The 24,552-nt window shown below is 45.0% G+C and overlaps 1 protein-coding gene across 1 annotated transcript in view; it reads left to right on the top strand.

The window, feature by feature from the left end:
• Nucleotides 1-24,552, top strand: part of pde10a (phosphodiesterase 10A) — a 215,097-nt gene that overhangs the window by 32,639 nt on the left and 157,906 nt on the right. Inside the window, exon 3 of the mRNA XM_033026353.1 lies at nucleotides 24,407-24,435. Within this exon, the coding sequence (XP_032882244.1) occupies nucleotides 24,407-24,435 (29 nt within the window). The remainder of the gene's footprint in view (nucleotides 1-24,406; nucleotides 24,436-24,552) is intronic.

Here is a 24,552-nt window from a genome sequence, read left to right as displayed (position 1 = left end):
CATCACTCGGCGGGGTCACAACATCGGAGGCCTGGATCGCCACAGCGCAGAGGGAGAGCAAGTAGGGAAGAGACAAGGACTTTGGGACTTTTTGCCTTCCATCACAGTGAGGAGGTGCCTGGTGGACTCACTGTGGTGGATGTTAAACTGTGTTGAGTGTGTGTTTTGTTATTTATTCTATGTAATGACTGACTGCAGGCTAAACCATTTTGTTGCACTGAAAAGTGCAATGACAATAAAATTGAATCTGAATCTGAATTGGATCCCCACAACTTAAACTGCTCCTAAACATGTCCCACATTTGATAACACTATTAACTGACGGTATTAACCCTTTAACAACTAGCAGACTTAGGGAGGAAAAAGGAAGAAACCCCTATTTTGCCCTTGCCTTGTTGCGACTTGCTCTGTTTAACAGAGTTTTGTGTTTACCACAGCCCAGACTTCAACCTGCCAGCAGTACCTTAACATCAAAGCAGCTCTTCTCAAAGTAGTTTCTTCAAAATGGCAGTTCCACTGGAGAGTGCCTCCCTTTTATTTGCTACCGGAGTTGCCATTAGTGAAACTAACAACTACTGAATGGGAAGAAGGGTCTCGACCCGAAACGTCGCCTATTCCTTCTCTCCATAGATGCTGCCTCACCCGCTGAGTGTCTCCACATTTTTTTATCTACTACTGAATCGGAGATCATTGAGCTGGTATATTCAAACCTCTCACTTATCTCCCAACCTTCTTTGTGTGATCACATACTGATGATTATGACAGGACCCTTTTGACTAACGTCATTATTAGAGCCAGGATTTTGCCATAGATGCCATGTGCTTTTTCATGCTTTTTAAAAATATTTCACCAAGATAATGCCTTTTTCACGATCGAGTGCCTAAATCAGCCTTTTTTTGCCATTTTGCTAAAAGGTAGTGCTATTTTCTCGAGTTGTACTGTGATTACAATGACGTTTTTTATGATAATGTTATTATTAACGTGTTAACATAGTATAAATAACAAGAAATTCTCCACCACCGGGGTGAAACCGGGGGCTCCATCGTCCATTCGTTCGTGCCGTTGCCCGCTGGTTCAGTCTTCTCTAAGATCTATTTAAGAACGAACTGCAGATGCTGGAAAAATCGAAGGTAGACAAAAAATGCGGGTGAGGCAGCATCTATTGATAGAAGGAATAGGCGACGTTTCAGGTTGAGACCCTTCTTCAGACTGATGTGGGGGGGGGGTGCTGGAAAAATAAAGGAAGAGACGGAGACAGTAGGACTAGAAGGAGAGCTGGGAAGGGAAGGGGGAGGAGAGAGAAGACGTGGGCTATCTAAAATTAGACAAGTCAATGTTGATACTGCTGGGGTGTGGACTACCCAAGCGAAATACCCAAGCTTGTCTCCTCACTACATTTACTGCTGGCTCCAGTCACAAATCTGAGTTTTCGAGTGATCTGTGCAAGGCATTCATTGAAGCGGGCATTCCACTGTGGAAATGAAAACAAATCTCTCAGAGGGTTTTTAAGTGAAATACACAGAGGACGGGACAAATACACCAAGCGAGTCATCATTACGGAAAAATTATGTTGACAGCAATTTCAACATTGTTATGCAGAAAATTAGAGATGACATTGCATGCAACAAAATATGGATCTCAATAAACGAGACAACCGATGCTGTGGGGAGATATGTTGCCAATTTGGTCATCGGTACACTGGGCAGTGCAATCATATTTGTTGACATCAGAAGTATTGGAGAAGTCAAACAGCTCAACTATTGCTCAGTTGTTTACATCTTCACTTGCCGTACTTTGGCCAGAAGGTATAAAACACGAGAATGTTCTTCTGTTTGTGACTGATATAGCTCCGTACATGAAAAAAAGCTGCTCGTGCTCTTAAAGTTTTTTTCCCAAAATTTCCCCAACACATATTTTCCAACATGGGAAAGATGGCAACTATTTGTCAACGCACATGGACGTAGGAATAAATCAATATCCTGTGGCAGAGAAAGTAACTCCCATTAAAGCGAATGTCACCAAACATTTGAAAGTTGCAGTTGGCACTGAGAAAGAACACTGTTAAAAATGTTGCCTTACCGTTAACCAAGCTGAGATTTAAGGCTGACTTGGCATGTGTGTAATCAAGACTCCAACAGATTAGTAGTCCAGATGATACCCTGCTCGAGGAGTTAGTTAATCTGCAGAGTATTAATTCTTCTCTCAAGATTACTGCAATTTTTGCAGCCAACAGGTCGTCTGATGGCCTACTAGCCAGTTAGCCCAGAATGCTGCTGCTGCTGCTTAATGCAAGATAATGCCAACAAACAGGACATGTATGTCTAGAGTCTGCAGACAAGAGAGACCTCCATTCCAAGGAAGCAGACAGAAATCAGGTTGGCTGCAGCTACAGCGAGAAAATCACATGAATATGTAGACACATGCAAAGCCACATGGAAAACGTGTTTATAGAATGCAAAGTAAGTGTAATTCGTCAGAAATAAAAACAGAAAATGCAAGAAATTCCAGGCGGGTTAAGCAGAAACGAAAGAGAGAAAATTGTTACAATTTGAGGTCAGTGGCAGTATTGCACGGGTCAGTGATAGTGACAGAATTTGTGTTACTTGCACTCTATGAACATTGATAATTTTAAGCTTAGTATTTTTAAAGAGACCTTCACCACCTCCTTCACCACCACCTCCTTCACCACCTCATTTTCGGTCCAGCTGGTATTACATTTTCCTTTTTATTTATCTTCAATCCTTTTCAAATGTTTAAACTGACAAATTTATTAATAACTCAATGTTAATCGAGCAAATCTAACGCAGCCCATCTCCTCAGTGATAATGGATGACAATAGCATGTATTATTGCCAAATCAGAACTAGCTGATGATATTTTCACCATCTCCTTTGTCTGCTAGCTAAAGGACATGAAAATAATTCAGACATTCACAATCCGGTTTCTTGTGAGATTTATTTGACAGTCCAAAATTCTACCAGACTTAGCCAAAAATTGAGGTCTTGCTCAATTTTGTAAAATTCTGTAGTAACTCTTGGATATTGTGTTTTACTGTAAAAACTTGCAATTCTCATGGTTTCATTTCTAAAATATTTTAATTTTCCAAAAACAATCCATATGTAATTTGTAAAATGTGGTCTGGGGGGAGGTGAGGGGGATTGTGTGACGAAGAGATTGTTTACTTGGAAACATTTTATCTTGATTGATTTATCCAAAAGTAATTGGAAGTCCGAGTATGTTCTTTGTCTATAATTAGTGAATTAGACAATAGACAATAGGTGCAGGAGTAGGCCATACGGCCCTTCAAGCCAGCACCGCCATTAAATGTGATCATGGCTGATCATCCATAATCAGTACCCCGTTCCTGCCTTCTCCCCATATCCCCTGACTCCACTATCTTCAAGAGTCCTATCCAGCTCTCTCTTGAAAGTTTCCAGAGAACCAGCCTCCACCTGAGGTAGAGAATTCCACACTCACAACTCTCTGTGTGAAAATGTGTTTCTTCATCTCCGTTCTAAACGACTTACCCCTTATTCCTAAGCTGTGGCCCCTGGTTCTTGACTGCCCCAACATCGGGAACATGTTTCCTGCCTCTAGCGTGTCCAAACCCTTAATAATCTTATATGTTTCAATAAGATAGCCTCTCATCCTTCTAAATTCCAGAGTATACAAGCCCAACCGTTCCATTCTCTCAGCATATGATAGTCCCGCCATCCTGGGAATTAACCTTGTGAACCTACGCTGCACTCCCTCAATAGCAAGAATGTCCTTCCTCAAATTTGGATGACCAAAACTACACACAATACTCCAGGTGTGGTCTCACTAGGGCCATGTACAACTGCAGAAGGACCTGTTTGCTCCTATACTCAACTCCTCTTATTATGAAGGCCAACATGCCATTTGCTTTCTGCACCGCCTGCTGTACCTGCATGCTTACTTTCATTGACTGATGAACAAGGACCCCCAGATCCCGTTGTACTTCCACTTTTCCCAACGACACCATTTAGATAATAATCTTCCTTCCTATTTTTGCTACCAAAGTGGATAACCTCACATTTATCCACATCAAACTGCATCTGCCATGCATTTGCCCACTCATCCAACCTGTCCAAGTCACCCTGCATTCTCATAGCATCCTCCTCACAGTTCACACTACCACCCAGCTTTGTGTCATCTGCAAATTTGCTAATGTTACTTGTAATCCCTTCATCTAAATCATTAATATATATTGTAAATAGTTGCGGTCCCAGCACCGAGCCTTGCGGTACCCGACTGTTCTGTGGTACATCTTTGGAGTTAATGTGCACTCATGAGTTAATATGTTTATAATGCAATAGCTGATTTGGAACAGTGGGACAAATATGTGCACGTGGATAAAAGATTTTTAATAAGGAAAGCCCTGGGCTATCAGATTATCATATGTAAAAATTAATGCACTATAATTTCATAATCTAATTTGGAATATGTGTTGAATTAATGTTTATGCATCTGCTCAAATTACACTTTTTTTCTTAACATGTGCATAATTTCTGTTCAGCTTGTCTCTGATTTCTGCATCTGCACAATAATTACCAGGGGCGCCACACGATTGGCAGCCTGCCAACAGTTTTTTTTGTCTTTTAATTTTTTTTAGTGTGTGTTAAAAGTTTGTGTAAATGTTCTCCGGTTTGTTTCATGTGGGTGGGGGTGGGGGGTGGGGGGGGGGGGGTGGGGGGGGATCGGGAGAAACATTTTTATAGTTTCTTACCTTGCCGGAGATGCGTTTATTTTATGGATTACATCTCCGGTCGCATCGATGCATACTATCGATGGAGCTGGAGGCCTCCTCGGACTGACTTTGAGCTCCACTGCCTGGGATCGCTTCAACCATGGCCTGCGGTCTTACCATCAAGAGCTCTCGGGAGAGACTAGCTGGGAGCTCCAACGATGCAGAGGTTTGACCAGCCTCGACACGGGGTTCGATCGCCCGGATGCGTAGGGCCCAAACGCCGCCGGCTACGGGAGTCAAGATCGTCCCGTCAACAGAGGGCTCGAGGACCCCGACCGCAGGAGAGCAAAGGGAAGAGATTTTAACTTTTTTTTGCCTTCTATCACAGTGAGGAACATGGAGCAGTCACTGTGGTGGATGTTTATGTTAAAATGTGTTTTGTGTGTTCCGTTGCTTTTTATTTGTATGACTGACTGGGCAAATGAAATTCCTCGTATGTTGCAAATTTTTTTTTCATGTTTCCATACAGCGTGTGCTATCTTTAAACAGTCTCCCACAGCACGTCGTTTCAACCCTTGACACCCACAGCACTGATTTACACACTGCGTCTTCGCCCTGCATCTGCACTGACCTGCATACCGTTCCATTCATGCATGCATCTAGTCTGGAAGCTGAGCGTTGAAACACTGATTCCTGAAAGCTTTTCAAAGCATTTTTGCTAATCATCATAGCATCCATTTGATCCACAAATCTTCACTTTCACCGCTGCCACTATGTTTTGATAAGTGTCTGCTTACGATATAGGTAAAACTAGCACATATTAGACGGAGAAAGATGGCTCCACACACACTCGTGTTGGGATCAAAAGTAAGAATGATTTATTTTCAAGTTAAAGGTCACTGACTGATTTACATGATTATATGCGCTGACCTGAGCATGTGTGAGAATGAGTACAGCTCGTATGCAGAAATTACATGGATATTGTCACACAAAGCCCGCCCGCTCATGTTGAAGATACCGGCTGCTCACTCCAGACACCTGAGGCCGAAAGTACGGAGCAGCAGCACCTTGAGGCCGTTATATTTATTGGCTGCCGGTGGATTCCGCACGTAAGGAATTACTCAACCGGCTGTTTCTTGGCTCCGACGTGCACCCTCCAGGGGTGGCCGGGAGCCCTGCAGCAAGCCGTGAAATCTTGACCCTTGAGCCACGGAGGATCACCTTGTAGTGCGTGGACCTGGTAATATGCGATGGGTAGCAGTGCCGAGGGAAGAGGGGGTGTTGTGCTTACCAAGAGAATGTGGGTGTGTTTTCCCCAGTACATGGCGACGAGTGACACGATATGCTGGAGGTCTGCGTGCTCATGAAGGAGTGTGACCCATATCAGGACATTATCATCCGCTCGGTATGATGCCTCCATTTCCAGATGAATGAACAGTCCGGCACCGAATACCAGTGAGACACACAGACCCAAGTACTTTATGACGGATATCAGGTCTATCACTATTGTCTCCAATGGTGTGGATGTCGGAAAGGGCATAGGTGAATTATTAAGTTTGTATACTGTGGTCTGCTTTGCTTGCCTGCTTGCAATGTTTGGAAGAAATGTGGGTATCTCAGCCTTTATTAACGTATCTCGTTTGAAACTCGTTCCTTGCACTCAGCTATATATTCGCCCAAAGGCTAAATGTGTATCCACATCCCATATCACAGTGGGATGATCCCACTGTTGGCAGTCCCTTTAAACGATACCGAACAGTTGTCCGCGTGGTCCTTTTCTAATGCGACCAAAGGTAGTGCGGCCAGGTACTGCCAATGTCACTATTTTAACGGGTGGTATATCCGGCCATTCTCCCAGAACAGGGAGGAAAGGAGGCCCCACTCCGTCTTAACCAGGGTTGAAGAGTCCAGTAGCAGTACCGGTCATTGTAACTTTGAGGGGTCTGGCCCTTTCTTGGGTAACAATACCTGTGCGTTATACACCATGGCAGATCCCCCATTCCCTGTTAATGGAACCTACTGGGTATGTGGCCTGCGGGTCTACCCCTGGCTCCCAGGACTGGCAGCAGGGGACTTTGAGGCTTGGCAAAGACCAATGTTATCGAGAGAATGCCTTTGCCGAATTATAAGCGGAGATAATGGACATTTGCGCTGTCGCCCTGCAGAACCGTATGTCTCTGGATTTCATCCTGTCTGAGAAAGGGGCCACTTGTGCTTTGATCGGACGGGAATGTTGTACTTGTATCCCCGATAATTCAGAAAATATCACCAACCTCGCCGACCACATCCCGGCAGCCATGAGGAAGATTCGAAGGGTCAGAGAGCAATATAACCATATAACAATTACAGCACGGAAACAGGCCATCTCGACCCTTCTAGTCCGTGCCGAACACGTATTCTCCCCTAGTCCCATATACCTGCGCTCAGACCATAACCCTCCATTCCTTTCACGTCCATATAACTATCCAATTTATTTTTAAATGATAAAAACGAACCTGCCTCCACCACCTTCCCTGGAAGCTCATTCCACACAGCCACCACTCTCTGAGTAAAGAAGTTCCCCCTCATGTTACCCCTAAACTTCTGTCCCTTAATTCTCAAGTCATGTCCCCTTGTTTGAATCTTCCCTACTCTCAGTGGGAAAAGCTTATCCACGTCAACTCTGTGTATCTTTCTCATCATTTTAAAGACCTCTATCAAGTCCCCCCTTAACCTTCTGCGCTCCAAAGAATAAAGCCCTAACTTGTTCAACCTTTTGTCAGAACTGAACGAGGAGGAGGACACAAATGCAGGCTCAGACACAGGGCAGATCAGTCTTCGGCGTTTAATCGGTCCAAGTCAGTACACAGGTAGGCAAAACAGAGGCAACAGTACCATATAGGAGCAGGCAAGAACCAGTGGTCGAAAATACAGGCAAAGGTCGAGATCACAAGGTCACAAGATTTCGAGAGCTGGAACGAGGTGATACCAAGTAGCATACACCACGAACTGGCAATGGGAACTAAAACACAAAAGGCTTAAATACAGACTAGCAGGGGATAACGAGACACAGGTGAAACACATCAGGGCGTGGCCAACAGACTAGCAGGGGATAACGAGACACAGGTAAAACACATCAGGGCGTGGCCAACAATCACATGAGGGTAAACGACCTGACAGGAAATGGGACCTGAAACAAGAGGAGATGCGAGACACCAAAATAAAACAAGAATGCAAACTCTAATACTAAAAACCAATAAGAAACAGAAACTAGATCAAACGCGAGACCTGACAGTACCCCCGTACCCCCCCCCCCCCCCCCCCCCCTCCACGGCCGGCTCCTGACGGCCCAGGATCTTCAGGATGTTGGCGCCGATAGTCCCTGATAAGTCCCGGGTCGCATATGTTGCGAGCTGGCACCCAAGACCGCTCCTCAGGTCCATACCCCTCCCAATCCACAAGATACTGACAACCACGACCACGCCGGCGCATCCCCAGCAACCGGCTGACCGTAAACACTGGACCCCCATCAAGGAACCGGGGGGGCGGAGGGGGTGTGGAGGCAGGGACCAGAGGACTCTCCTTAAATGGCTTCAGACGGGAGACATGGAAAGTAGGGTGGACCCTCATGGCACGGGGGAGTTTGAGACGAACCGCCACAGGATTGATGACCTTCGATATGGGGAAAGGACCAACAAAACGAGGAGCCAGCTTCCGGGATTCCACCCTCAGCGGTAAGTCTCGAGTGGAGAGCCACACCCTTTGACCAGGCGAGTATACTGGAGCCGGCGTTCTTCCACGGTCAGCCATCCTCTTGTAACGCGCCGAACTGCGCAACAGCATCTGACGAGCCCCATTCCAAACCTTGCGACAGCGACGGACGAGAGCCTGAGCGGAGGGCACACTGGACTCCTTCTCCACAGCAGGGAACAATGGCGGTTGATAACCATAGGCACACTGGAATGGAGAGAGACCAGAGGATGAGCAAGGAAGTGTGTTGTGTGCATACTCCACCCAAATAAGGTGTTTGCTCCAAGTTGAAGGGTTCTGTGCCACCAAGCACCGCAGTCCTGTCTCCAATTCCTGGTTAAGGCGTTCAGTCTGTCCCTTGGATTCCGGGTGATAACCAGATGTAAGGCTGACCGTGGCGTCCAACAGAGAACAAAACTCCTTCCAAAACCTGGACACGAACTGAGGCCCCCAGTCAGACACAATGTCTCTGGGAAATCCATGAATGCGAAAAACATGAGACAGCATGACCTCTGCCGTCTTCTTGGCGGAGGGAAGCTTGTGCAACGCAATGAAATGGACCATCTTAGAAAATCTGTCCACTACAGTCATGACTGAGGTGTTACCTTCAGAAGAGGGCAAGCCCGTGACAAAGTCCATGGAGATGTCTGACCAGGGGCGTGAGGGGACAGGCAGCGGATTCAGGAGGCCAAAGGCGGCCCGACGGGAGGTCTTGTTCTGAGCACAAATACTGCAGGCGGCGACGTACTCCTTAATCCCCCTCTCCATGGAAGGCCACCAAAACCGCTGTTTGGCCACAAACAGGGTTCGGCGGACACCGGGATGACAGGAGATCCGAGACGTATGAGCCCAGTGAATCACCTGTGAACGAAGAGACTCGGGAACAAACAGACGATTAGAAGGACACCCTAGCGGAGACTGAACACCAACAGTTGCCTCGGAAACTCTCTTCTCAATCTCCCAAGTAACCGCCCCAACAAAACAGGAAGCAGGCAGAATGGGAGTTGAAACCTTAGGGGATGGGTCAGGATCAAACTGTCTGGAGAGAGCATCAGGTTTGCCATTCTTGGCACCAGGGCGGTAAGACAGTACAAAATCAAATCGATTAAAGAAGAGAGCCCACCTTGCTTGGCGCGAGTTGAGGCGTTTGGCTGACTTGATGTATTCCAGGTTTTTGTGGTCTGTCCAAACTAGAAACGGCTGCTTGGTACCCTCCAACCAATGTCTCCATTCCTCCAAGGCTGTTTTAACCGCTAACAGTTCATGGTTACCCACATCGTAATTTCTCTCAGCAGGAGAAAGCTTCTTTGAGAGGAAAGCGCAGGGATGTAATCGACCATCTGTGGGGGATTTCTGTGAGAGTACGGCCCCGATGCCCACACCCGAGGCGTCCACCTCAACCACGAACTGGAGTGACGGGTCAGGGTGAACCAGGATGGGGGCTGAGGAGAAGATCCTCTTGAGTCTCATAAATGCAGTTTCTGCTTGAGAGGACCAAGAGAAAGGCACGTGGGGTGAGGTAAGAGCATGGAGTGGTGCAGCAGTGACACTAAAGTTCCGGATAAATTTCCTATAAAAATTAGCAAACCCAAGGAACCCCTGAAGTCGCTTACGACTGGAGGGTGTAGGCCAGGTGGCCACAGCACTGACCTTGCTCGGGTCCATCTGTATACCAGCAGGTGATACAACAAAACCAAGGAATTGAACAGTGTTAACATGAAATTCACATTTCTCAGCTTTCACAAACAGATCATTCAGGAGCAAACGTTCTAGCACCTGGTGTACATGCTGCACATGGGAAGTTTCGTCTGGAGAAAAAATCAAAATGTCATCAAGGTACACAAACACAAATCGGTTCAGCATGTCCCGTAATACATCATTAACCATGCCTTGAAAAACTGCTGGAGCATTAGTAAGACCAAACGGCATGACCAGATATTCATAATGACCACTGGGTGTGTTAAACGCAGTTTTCCATTCATCCCCGTCCCTTATCCTCACCAGATGATACGCATTTCTAAGATCTAACTTAGTGAATACTGCAGCGTCTTTTAACAGTTCAAATGCAGAGGAGATAAGAGGAAGAGGGTATCTGTTCTTAACAGTAATGTCATTGAGTCCTCTGTAGTCAATGCAGGGCCGAAGTGTTCCATCCTTCTTATCCACAAAGAAGAATCCAGCTCCTGCAGGTGAAGAAGAAGGTCTGATGATCCCAGCAGCAAGGGCATCGTCAATGTACTTTTCCATGGCGAGCCGCTCAGGTGAAGACAAGGAGTAGAGATGGCCCTTAGGAGGCGCTGTACCTGGCAGAAGGTCGATGCAGCAGTCGTACGGTCTATGCGGCGGAAGAGATGTGGCCTTGGCCTTGTTGAACACCTCCTTTAGGTCTAGATAATATGAGGGAACCTTGGTGAGATCTGGAAAATCCTCCTCCCTTGAACGGGGAGGCTGCTGGAGGGTGGTCCTGGAAGATCCCAGCAAACTGCTACTTGACGGATCCTTCATAGACTCAGGAGAAGAATCATGCAGATAGATGAGTTTACAGTTATTCCCCCAAGAAATTACTTCCCCAGTACCCCTGTTCATGTGAGGATTATGGTAAGACAGCCAAGGGAGCCCCAAAACCAGAGGATGAAGAGGACAGTCGAGGAGATGAAAACTGATGGTCTCAAGGTGATTACCTGCCACGATGAGTTGAACAGGTTGAGTTCGGTGAATTACCCTGTACAGTAGGCGCCCATCCAGTGCACTAGCCTCCATAGGATCTTGAAGCTGTTCACGTTCCAGCTTCAATTCATCAGCCAAGCGAATGTCCATGAAGTTCTCATCTGCCCCAGAATCAACCAAAGCCTGCAGGGAGTGCCACTGGGAATGCACCAACAATTGTACCGTCGACAATGGACGAGAGGAACGGCTCATAGGAGCGGTACAACTCACCAATGTCCTCTCTTTCATTGGTGAGCTTTGTCTTTTACTGAACAGCTGTTCAACAAATGTCCCAGTTCACCACAGTAAAAACACCTCCCCTCCCTTAGGCGGTGCTGCCGTTCCTCCGGACTGAGTTTGGCTCGTCCCACCTGCATGGGCTCCTCCGAAGATGCAGGTGGCGCTGTAGGCTGACTGGACCGGCCGAGAGGGAAGAAGTCCCGACTGGAAGGTGAAGGGCGACGCTGCCGCCACTGCTGGGAGGAGGAGCGAACTGCCGCCGATCTCCTCTCTCGCTCTCTTTCTCTGAGCCTAGCGTCAATTTGGATAGCCAGGGAAATCATAGACTCGACGTCGGAAGGCAGGGTTAGAGGAGCCAATTGATCTTTGATAGCTTCAGACAATCCATTGCGAAAAGCATCCAACAAAGCAGCCTCATTCCATCCACCCTTAGCAGCAACAGTTCGAAAGTCAATAGCAAAATCCATAACAGAGCGATTACCTTGTTTCATGGAGACCAGGTTCTGTGAAGCCTCTCGGCCAGGATTGGAGTGATCAAACGTGCGGGACAGAGCTTCCATGAACAGGACCGATGTCTGGCAAACAGGAGAATTCCGAGACCACTCCGCCGTGGCCCAAGCCTCCGCCCTACCCGACAGGTGCGTGATGATAAAGGCTACCCTTGAGCGTTCTGATGAAAAGGAAGCCGCTTGAAGTTCGAAATGCAGTCCACACTGAATCAAAAAAGGTCTACATTTCTCCGATTCCCCCGAAAAGTGTTCCGGTCTTGCCAGGTGGACGAATGGAGATGCTGCAGCAGCCGCGGCCATTGGAGCTCCTGGAGACACAGACAAGGAAACAGACTCGGCAGGCACGGGAGCCGCAGCAGGAAACAAAGAATTCAGCCGAGTAACCAGGTCTTCAAACCGAGAACTTAAAGTGTTCACCTGTGAACCGATGTCTGCCTGGAACCCCTGCTGACGCTCGCCGAGATCCCGGAACCCGGCGACGATCAAGGAGAGTTGACCCTCGTAATGCGAGATGCGCTCCTCTTGCTTCTGGAGCGCTGCACGAAAAGGATCAGAGCCCGCTGAGTCCATTGTTGGCCAGTTCGTAATGTCAGAACTGAACGAGGAGGAGGACACAAATGCAGGCTCAGACACAGGGCAGATCAGTCTTCGGCGTTTAATCGGTCCAAGTCAGTACACAGGTAGGCAAAACAGAGGCAACAGTCCCATATAGGAGCAGGCAAGAACCAGTGGTCGAAAATACAGGCAAAGGTCGAGATCACAAGGTCACAAGATTTCGAGAGCTGGAACGAGGTGATACCAAGTAGCATACACCACGAACTGGCAATGGGAACTAAAACACAAAAGGCTTAAATACAGACTAGCAGGGGATAACGAGACACAGGTGAAACACATCAGGGCGTGGCCAACAATCACATGAGGGTAAACGACCTGACAGGAAATGGGACCTGAAACAAGAGGAGATGTGAGACACCAAAATAAAACAAGAATGCAAACTCTAATACTAAAAACCAATAAGAAACAGAAACTAGATCAAACGCGAGACCTGACACCTTTCCCTGTAACTTAGTTGTTGAAACCCAGGTAACATTCTAGTAAATCTCCTCTGTACTCTCTCTATTTTGTTGACATCCTTCCTATAATTAGGCGACCAAAATTGTACCCCATACTCCAGAATTGGCCTCACCAATGCCTTGTACAATTTTAACATTACATCCCAGCTTCTATACTCAATGCTCTGATTTATAAAGGCCAGCACACCAAAAGCTTTCTTTACCACCCTATCTACATGATATTCCACTTTCAGGGAACTGTGCACAGTTATTCCCAGATCCCTCTGTTCACCTGCATTCTTCAATTCCCTACCATTTACCATGTACGTCCTATTTTGATTTGTCCTGCCAAGATGTAGCACCTCACACTTATCAGCATTAAACTCCATCTGCCATCTTTCAGTCCACTCTTCCAACTGGCATAAATCTCTCTGTAGACTTTGAAAATCTACTTCATTATCCACAACCCCACCTATCTTAGTATCATCTGCATACTTACTAATCCAATTTACCACACCATCATCCAGATCATTGATGTACATGACAAACAACAGTGGACCCAACACAGATCCCTGAGGCACCCCACTATTCACCTGCCTCCAACCCGACAAACAGCCATCCACCATTACCCTCTGGCGTCTCCCATTCAGCCACTGTTGAATCCATCTTGCTACTCCTGCATTTATACCCAACAGTTGAACCTTCTTAACCAACCTACCATGAGGAACCTTGTCAAAGGCCTTACTAAAGTCCATATATACAACATCCACTGCTTTACCCTCATCAATTTCCCGAGTAACCTCTTCAAAAAATTCAAGAAGATTAGTCAAACATGACCTTCCAGGTACAAATCCATGTTGACTGTTCCTAATCAGACCCTGTTTATCCATATCACAACTACCATCCCCTGGGAAGATGGTGGCTTTTCGAGACGTTTGGAGGTCTGTGGACAACAGTGGTAGACTGGGGACTGACCATTGGGGCGGTTCTGTTGGGACTAATATTACTGCGTTTTATGTGCGGTTTAGCAATTACTGCCTGCCTGCATTAAGCCTGCGGGCCGAAATGTGACGGGGATCAGACAATTGAAGGGTGGAATGTTGGGAGAGAGCCTAGCATGCGAATGGTCTGTTGTTGACAAATACAGTGGTTAATAGTGCATTGCCTGGTAACCAGTGTTACAGCGCTAATTTTTTAGGTGCCGGAGCTGTCAAACAGGGGCGTCATTTCAGGTTTAGCTTGGGGGAGGGGGAGCTGGTCTCCCAAGAAGGTCAAACAAGATTATAGCCTATCATTACATCCCAATTGATAACTGTTACAGTAAAACATATAATACTTAATTAAATAATATGACAAAATATTTCACGGTTGCACTCACTAATTATTACGAAATATAATTATCAAGCAAGTAAAGAAAAATACGGTAATCATTTATTTTTACAGAATTGCTGGCCCGGCAGCAACTCGCCCTGATTCCTGCGCAGCTCTGGGCCTTCACACACGTGCACCTACTCACTCACTCACTCACTCGCTCACTCACTCATGCAATGGACCAGAACTCTACTTCATTCGATGCCAGATCCATACCCTCAACAAATGCTTCCTCGCCTACCTGGACACAAGCTTGCCCGCCTCCAGACCGGTCCCACCATCGACACTCCTCAACTCGACCGCCCACCCGCACGCAGGCCCGGAGCTCCACAGCTGGACCGCAGCGCCACTGACCCGTATCTCCGCTCCAGCCCCCCCCACGGGCCTCCACCAGCGACTCGCCTCTCCACCACCCACCAGCGGGCCGGAGGCGTCACCTCACCAGAGTTCCAGGCTCAGCACCAGGCCCACAACCTCCACGATGCAGACAACATGTGGTCTGACTCTGCTGGGTCCTAGTGCTCTTCCCCGCCAACAAGGGAACCTCAGTAGTGATGGGTCTTCCCATTCCCACTCTTTCAACCAGGTTACTCCGACCACACACCCGCTAGGTTTTTTTTTACAGAGGTGCCGCAGCGGCGCTCCGGTGAGCTCCAGCAGCACTGCACCGTGGCTGGTAACAAGGGAAGGCAGAAAAGGCTGTGGGCCCCTGCTATTGGAGGCCTATTGACACCTGTTGCAACACTATTGTCTTGAAGATGTGCTATGGCGGCCTATTGCTTCAGTTGGTATAAATTTGTTCTCTAAAGGGCCTCACCGACGGGCTGAGTTCGCTACCGGTGCATCGGACTGGGCATAGAGAGACGGATGAGTGCAGCTGTAGAAGGGGACCTGCACAAACCTAGAAAAGTAGATGTTTACTCTCTATTGCTAATAAACTTGATTTATAACCCCGGTTCACCCCTCTACCGACCCGTGCTCTCCACGCCCGTTTTCCCCAGCGACTCTTTTCCGGTATTTCATCACCGACGAGCTTTCGAGAAGTTTTACGTCCATTGCCCCTGATGTATGATAGGTGGTAGGGGTTCCAAGTTCTTGTTGAGGTAGCTCAAAGCACTTCATAGCCGTGGATGTCAATGCTACCGGTCGATAGTCATTGAGGCATGTCACCTTACTCTTCTTGGGCACCACTATTATTGATGTCCTTTTAAACCAGATAGGAGCCTCAGACCTCAGAAATAAGGGGTTGAAAATGTCCGCAAAACCTCCAGCCAGTTGAGCCGCACAGGTTTTAAGAACCTGACAAGATATACTATCAGGTCCGGACACTTTTCGAGGATCTTCTGACATTGGCCTCTGTGGTAATTGTAATACCATCGGCGGTTATGAGGGAAGGCATATCAATGTTCTCCCAATCAAAGTGTGCATAGAATGCATTGAGTTTGTCTGGGAGTGATGCTACGCTGTTGCTGGAGCTGCGCCCCGGTTCACCTTGTAGGAAGTGATGGTGTCCAAGCTCTACCAAGGGTGGGCGGCGCGACTCACGTCGCAGTGGCCTCTGCAGTCCGTCTGTCTTTTTTTATTTTTTGTCTCGTTTTGAATGTAGTTATGAATGAAATCCTTTCCCTGTACGGAGAACCCGACCTTTTCTTTGTCGGGTCTCCGTTGTCCTTGGGGCCTAGCACCGTGGGCGGCCTCCAACCGGAACGACCTGGGGCTCCAGTAGCGGAGCTGCGGACTTACTTACCATCGCGGAACTGGCCGAGTTCGGAGCGGGAGGAGCTGTGGTGGCGAGCTGCTGCGGCCCGACCCCGGAGATTCGGAGGCTCCAACCGCAGGTCTGGTGGACAGTGATACCGGGAGCTCGCGGGTCCATGGTGGGAGACTGCTTTTCGGGGCTTCCGCAAAGGCGACTTCTCCCGCCCGAATTGCGGGGTTGAAAAGTACCTGGAGCAGGGCCTTACATCGCCCGACGCGGCTTTAATGGCCGCGGGACAATTACTATCGCCCACCGGGGGCTTTGACTCTGACATCGGGAGGAGAATGAGGAGTGCAGGGGAGAGATAAGACTTTACCTTCCATCACAGTGCGGAGGAGATTCACTGTGATGGATGTTTGTGTAAATTGTGTTGTGTCTTGGTTCTTTTTCTTGTGTGTATGACTGCAGAAACCAGATTTCGTTTGAACCTCAATGAGGTTCAAATGATAACAAATAAATAGTATCATTGTATCATTGTTGTATCTACCACAGACAAACGTCCATCCCATTCTCCAGTTTAGAGCAAAAGCCCCTTTTACCCTTTTTGATACCTTGACAAATGTCATATCTGGACTTGTATTATTCTGCATCGCTACTCTTGAATGCTCGAGATCTGGTTCTCAGTTGAAAGCGGACCTCCTGGTTCATCCCAAGGTTTCTGGTTGGGGAATACAAGGATGGTGTTTGTGGGAACACATTCCTTCTACATCTCCTTATGAAGTTGGTAATAACTTTTGTCGTGTTCATACTGGGCTGTTACTGAGTCCTTGAACATTGCCCAGTCTACTGACTCCAAGCAGTCCCAGAGTTGTTCCTCTGCCTCGCCTGATCAGATTTGTGCAGTCCACACCACTGGGGATGTGTTGTTCAGTCACCGCCTAAATGCAGGAAGGAGCACAGCCAAGTAGATCGATTTCCCAAAGTGAGGGGGTGGGATGGACCATCTCCGATGCAGGTATAGCAGTGGTCGAAGATGTTTGACCCTCTGATTCTGCAGGATATGTGTTGGTAGGGAATTATATTTTTCAGGCTGCCTCTGTGGAAGTCCACAGCATGATGGGAAAGAATTTGTGAGACGTCCTCTGGTGTTTGATGACCACATCTTTGCAGCTCCTCCAGTATTACATGAACGTCTGCCTGGAGTGGGATGTAGTCTGTGGTCATGATGTTGAAGGTGAATTCCCTCGGGAGGTAGAAGGAGTGGCACTTCACCGGTAGGTGCTTCAGGTGCAGAGAGCAGGAGGTAGACGGGACTGCTACATCTGAGCACCAAGAATGATTTTCCCGATGACTCCTTTCTATCCATGTGATGGGTGGAGAATGGATGGCAGAATCAGGGGAGCTGGGGGTGAGCCATGTCTCTGTGGAACTGAGCACACAGCATTCTCTCATCTCCCTTTGAAAAATTAGCCTAGCCCTTAATCCTGCACTTTATTTTCTAATAACCGAACATTGGCCAGTTTAATGGAAGTAATCTGGGTTGTAGTCCAATGTGATTTAGTCTAAAGGGCCTGTCCCACTTGGGCATCATTTGCGCATCACGCAGGTAGAGCACGAGGATTTTGAGAATCTACCGCGCGTCACTGCCTACGCCACCACGCCTCACCACGCGCCATGCGCACGTCGTGCGTTGTGACACGTAAATATTGTCACGCCCAATGACACACAAATATAATGACGCCCAAGTGGGACAGGCCCTTTACTTGCAAGCCCGCCCGTCAGTCACGTTTCCGGACACAGTGGAGGGCCCCCCCGATGTTTCTTTGGACGGTACTGATGGTGTTGCTATACAGGGCCCTCCATAAGGTTTGGGACAAAGACCCATCATTTATTTATTTGCCTCTGTACTCCACAATTTGGCCATTTTTATACATTTTGTTTTCAACATGTAGAAATTACAGTGGGGTTTGTACATAGTCCCCCCATTTCAGGGTATCATAATGTTCGGGACACATGGCTTCCCTGGTGTTTACAATTGCTCAGGTGTGTTTAAATGCCTCCTGCAAGTATAAGGGAGCTCTCAGCACCTAGTCTTCCCTCCAGTTTTCCATCACCTTTGGAAACTTGTATTGCTGTTTATCAACACGAGGACCAAAGTTGTGCCAATGAAAGTCAAAGAAGCCATTGTGATACTGAGAAACAAGAATAAAACTGTTAGAGACATCAGCCAGACCTTAGGCTTACCAAAATCAACTATTTGCAACATCATTAAGAAGAAAGAGAGCACTGGTGAGCTTACTAATCGCAAAGGGACTGGCAGGCCAAGGAAGACCTCCACAGCGGATGACAGAAGAATTCTCTCTATAATAAAGAAAAATCCCCAAACACCTGTCCGACAGATCAGAAACACTTTTGAGAAGTCAGGTGTGGATTTGTCAATGACCACTGTCTGCAGAAGCATTCATGAACAGAAATACAGAGGCTATGCTGCAAGATACAAACCACCGGTTAGCCACAAAAATAGGATGGCCGGCTTACAGTTTTTGCCAAGAAGTACTTAAAAGAGCAACCACAGTTCTGGAAAAAGGTCTTGTGGACAGATGAGACGAAGATTAACTTATATTAGCGTGATGGCAAGAGCAAAGTATGGGGGAGAGAAGGAACTGCCCAAGATCCAAAGCATACCACCTCATCCGTGAAACGTATCCGTGGGCATGTATGGCTGCTGAAGGTACTGATTCACTTATCTTCATTGAAGATACAAATGCTGATGGTAGTAGCATAATGAATTCTGAAGTGTATGGACACATCCTATCTGCTCAAGTTCAAATATATGCCTCAAAACTCATTGGCTGGCGGTTCATTCTACAGCAAGACAATGATTCCAAACATACTGCTAAAGCAACAAAGGAGTTTTTCAAAGCTATAAAATGGTCAATTCTTCAGCGGCCAAGTCAATCACCCGATCTGAACCCAAATGAGCATGCCTTTTATATGCTGAGGAGTAAACTGAAGGGGACTACCCACCAAAACAAGCATAAGCTAAAGATGGCTGCAATACAGGCCTGGCAGAGCATCACCAGAGAAGACACCCAGCAGCTGGTGATGTCCATGAAGCGCAGACTTCAAGCCATTCTTCTCCTCTCTCCTATCAGGCAAAAGGTATAGAAGTGTGAAAATGTACATCGCCAGATTCAAGGACAGTTTCTTCCCAGCTGTTATCAGGCAACTAAACCATTCTACTGTAACCAGAGAGCAGTCCTGAACCAATATCTACCTTATCGGGGACTCTTTAACTATCTTTGTTTGAACTTTCGAAGGTACACAAAAATGCTGGAGAAACTCAGCGGGTGCAGCAGCATCTATGGAGCGAAGGAAATAGGTAACGTTTCGGGCCGAAACCCTTCTTCAGACTTTGGACTTTGCTGGCTTTACCTTGCACTAAATGTTATTCCTTTTTCATGAATAGCTCGATTGTAATCATGTATTGTCTTTCCCCTGCACGCAGCAAAAACTTCACTGTACCTCAGTACACATGACAATAAACTGAATTGAACTGAAGCTGGAATAGCAGTAGCCGACAGAGTAAATGAAAGATATGATCTACACGAGTCTCTGACAGGCTGCACTGTGGAGAATGGTTCCATATATAATCGAGACGAAAGATGTAGGAATTAATAGTAAGAATGTATACATTTTAAATTGATGAAGACTAAAGAGAGGCCACTGTTTTAGAAGTGTGATTTTTATGACTACTTTCATTTGGTCGGCATTATAACATGGTCACCTTTGTCTTTTTCTTTAGCTTCCACCTGTTGAAAGTTCAGCTGGAGAAGAGAATAGAATAACTAGTACAGTTAGCATTCTTTTTTAAATTGCAATAACAATTCCTCACTCCCCCTACTTGTCTTGCACTGTGAATGGCTTTCCCTGCCCTGCTGCTTTATCCATCTTCACCTTGATTTTCATCACTGACTTTCTACATTACTAACAGGTACATTCCTGTGCATCCCAGCATTTTCACATGTACCATTGCTATTTATTCATGAACACTATGATATTGTGAAAAGATGATTAGAAGATTATTACTTGGACTTAATTTCTTTTATCGCTAATAACTTGACCACTTCCAATCGCCACCTACTTAAGAAAAAGTTCTGATTTTATTTTTTACAAGTAGCCAGAGTTCTTTTTTGAAGACGTTATCAACCGTATATTTATCTTCAATGAAGTGGCTTTAAAAATGAGCATATTGTGCATAGACCAATGAACAGTTGTAGTTGTTGATGGAACAGTGGAATACCAAATTTAGTGAAAATGCAGCAACAGTGGACAGTTGGTGGATTTGCCACAAGTTCTTCAACAATCAAGAAAAGCCAAATTTGGCAAATTTCATTATAACTGAGAAGAACAGCAAAGGGAACCAAAAGTTCAAGCTAAAAGATTCAAGCTCCAATTATTTCCTCTAAACTTTTTCAAAATAGCTCAATAATCCATGGATCGAAACAAGATTTAAATTCTGACTTCATAGATTACTGAAAAATATCAATGAGTTACAAAATACATTCCTATTTGATACACCCTGTGTATAACTTGGTGGTTTATTTAACAGGCATGCCAGTAATTCTGCTTTAGTGTTCTCTCTAGGAATCTCATCATCATCATTATCAGTGCCTTACAATGCTATGTACGACAGTGATTGCAACTTCTACTGAAGTGTGGATAGCCGTTTGCTCACTAGGAGCTCATCCGCCCTTTGACAGGTCTTGTTTTTGGTCCTGATGTGGGTCCACAGCCCCCCTCACCTGGCAAAGCAGGTCTGGGAGACTGTTTAGTCGCCGACTAGCCAACCATGGAGCAGGTAGCACGGGATTACATGGTACCTGTGGCGTGGGAACTCCCCCCGACCTGACCTTTTAGGAATCTACTAAAATATATACTCTGCCTTTTCGTTTTGTACAAAGCTGCTATCTTCCATATCGTTGTGAAGGTTGATAATTTTACATTTACAGGTTTTAAACAGTATTTTCCTTTGAGTGGTGGTCAGTATTGAGTTTGTTACACCGTTACAATGTTTCAATATCTGTGATAATCAAGTTTAGTAACGGTAGAAAAATCCACTTCCCTTGTGTGCAGTCCTCCATGATTGCACAACAGGTCAATTCTTCCTCATTCCATGTGAACGCTGCATTTTAGTTTAGTTTGGAGATACAGCAGAGAAAAAGGCCCTTCGGACTACCAACTCTATGCTGATCATTAATAACCCGTTCACACTAGCTTTCCCACTACCCACTTGCAGCAATTTACAGAGGCCAATTAACCGACTAACCCGCTTGTCTTTGGGATGTCGCAGGAAACCGGAGACCCAGAAGAAACCCACGTTGCCACAGGGCGAACGTGCAAACTGCACACAGACAGCACCCAAGGTCAGGATCGAACCCAAGTCTCAGGCGCTGTGAGGCAGCAGCTCTACCGTTGTGCCAATGTGCCACCCATTTAAGGAGGAAAATGCACACGTTTTTAATACCTTTCTTACTGCTGTTAACCCTGTAAATTCCCATTCAAGCTATGACCACTGTTCTTCTCTACAGAAACAAAAAGTAGTAGGCTTGAATCTGTTTACAATAAAACTAACAATTGGGCACCCTTGAAACTTTGTTTTACAGATGATTGGGTTTGACAAATTAATACCCTGAGACCCTATTCCATTTTTTAATGTTGCAATGTCCCTTAAATATGGTACATTTAAAGGGAGTTGGAAATAGGATCCAGGTGTGTTTAAAGGAAGTACAGGAACAGGGGGCTTGTTGTCTTTAAACAAAGCATGGTAAACAGAACCTGTATTTCTAAACAATGGGATACCAGATTATCAGAGTTTTTCCTGTACAATTTTTGTGTTCAACAAAGTTTTGGGGTAAAATCTAACCACTGCCTCATGGAATGAAAATATCCCCTTTTCATTTATATTGTGCCCAGTTATATTGGGTTTTTTTTTTGTGTGGAAAATCTGTGACTTTGATGTGGTGGAAAATAGCTAAATTAGACTAATGCACAGAGGTACTTTAAAAAAAAATGATTTCAAAAATGTATATTTTTATTAGAAGCAATTGTACATGGATAAGACGATCGGCATAACAATGATACAATTATTGTACAGCTTCATTTTTAACCTTATAACCTAAATTTAAAAAAAAGGAAAAAAAGGAAAATAATGAAAGAAGAAAGAAAAGAATGAAGAAAAAAGAAATAAAATATAAAAGAGCAGGAAAAAGACCCCTAAGCTACCAATGCAGTGCAGAAGAAAATAAAATAAATAAGAAAAGAAGAAATTTAGATATACCTCCCCCCCCCCCCTCCCCTAAAACCTAAAACCTAATGTTTTCCAAATGTAGTGTCTCGAACATATCTGTAATCCACATATTCACTGTGGGGACTGTTGTCTGTTTTCAAAATTTGAGCATTAATTTTTTCACCGTTATTAGGCCGTAATTGAGGAAATTGAGGTCTTTGAAATATTTTTTAGCTAACAGCAGGCCTCTGACATACCTAATATGATCAGTTTTATATCTGGGTCCAATTTAATTTTAACTATTTTGGAGAAGGAATCAAATATTCCCCTCCAGAAGTTTTGTAACTTTATACAGGAAGCGAAAGAATGGGTTGTTGTCGCTTCTTGGAGGAGACATTTATCACAAATAGGAGAGACATTTGGGAAGATCTTGTTCAATTTGGACTTTGAATAGTAGCGTGCAGTATTTTTAATTGTATCAGGGAGTGCCTAACATTAAGAGAGCAGTAATGTATGTATAAAAGGCTTTCCGCCCAACTATCCTTTGAGATTAATAAATCCAATTCATCTTACTCTGCTCGGCTAAGCATTTCTGAAGATGGGATGTGTGCAGTAATGTAGGATATTAACTTCCTGACTATTCATGAATTCATCTAATATATCTGGGCCCATAGTCTCGGATTTGAAAATATCTAAAAAAATTACTTGCTTTCAAATGATATTTCTCCTGTAATTCTTGAAACGATTCTTGAAATCCCCTTCTCGTAAAGATCTCCCAGCATTTTGATTCCTGAGTTTTTCCATTGTGCAAACGCCTATCTAAAGTAGACGGTTTAAACTAGGGATTGCTAGCGATTGGTAAAAGGGGAGAGAAATTTCTCAATTTGAGGCTTGATTTCAACTGTTTCCAAATTCGTAGGGTGCTATGTATTATCGAATTTTGCTCATACGTTGATTTATTCAGATGTAATGGAGAAAGAAGAATCGCATCTATATTAAAAGGCAAACAGTCTTCCCTCTCCAGTTTACCTGTTGACATGTATCATCCATCCAGTAGATTACATTTTTAATATTAATTGCCCAGTAATAGAAAAGAAAATTGGGGAGTGCTAATCCACCATTTTCTTTAGATTTACATAAATGTTGTTTGTGAATTCTATGGGTTTTATAATCCCAAATAAAATTTGTAATAACAGTCAAGTTTAAAAAAAAAAAATGTAGGGAGATAAATCGGTATTGATTGAAATAGTTATTGGAGTTGTGGAAGGAAAATCATCTTTATGGCATTTACTCTACCTATAAAGGAAATAGGGAGTGTTTTCCAAAATTGAACAAGGGCATTTAATTTAGTAATTAATGGTGGAAAATTTGCTTGGAATAGAGAGGTATATTTTCTAGTCACATAGACTTCAAGGTATTTAAAATGTTCAGTGACAATTCTAAAGGGAAATTTTTGGAGATGTGAAGGGTCTTGAGCTTTTATTGGTATAATTTCACTTTTATTCCAGTTTATTCTATACCCTGAGAAGGAAACAAATTGTTTTATAAGGTTTAGTATATTTGGATTACTGACTTGAGAGTTGGTAATATATAAAAGTACATAGTCTGCATATAACAAAATCTTGTTATTGGTATGTTTAGTATTATAGCCGTGAATGCGCGGATGTACTCATACTTTCTGCTAAGGTTTCTATGGCTAGGGCAAATAGCATTGGTGAAAGAGCACATCCTTGTCTATTACCCCTGGATAATTGAAATTTAGGTGACAGAATTTGATTAGTCAATATTCTGGCAATCGGATTGTTATATAACAACTTTATCCATGAGATAAAATTTTCTACTAGTTGGAATTTTTCCAACACTGTAAAGAGATAGGCACTCTATTTGATCAAATGCTTTTTCTGCATCTAAAGAAATAATTGTTAAGTCTTCATTTATCGTTCTGTGTGAGTACATTATATTAAACAGGCGTCTTTCTAAAAGAATGATTAACAAAATATTGGCAGTGTCTGATAAATTTTTTTCAGGAACAAATGCCGGCATTATTTGCACCATTTAAAAAAAATGCCTTTTGCTGCCTAATAATTTCTTCTGTTTCCCCACAGATGACAGTGTGGCTAAGGAAGCTAAAAGGGTAAGTGTGTGTAATGATATAGCCTGTAATTGTTTGATCACATCACGTTTTAGAGTATCTGAGCAAATTAAAATAGGAAGAACATTTGCTGAGGTTTTGTATTCCTCTGCACTGCAG

Source organism: Amblyraja radiata, chromosome 8 (genome assembly GCF_010909765.2).
Source record: "Amblyraja radiata isolate CabotCenter1 chromosome 8, sAmbRad1.1.pri, whole genome shotgun sequence".
NCBI classification, from domain to species: domain Eukaryota; kingdom Metazoa; phylum Chordata; class Chondrichthyes; order Rajiformes; family Rajidae; genus Amblyraja; species Amblyraja radiata.
This window is presented reverse-complemented; position numbering and strand designations above follow the sequence as displayed.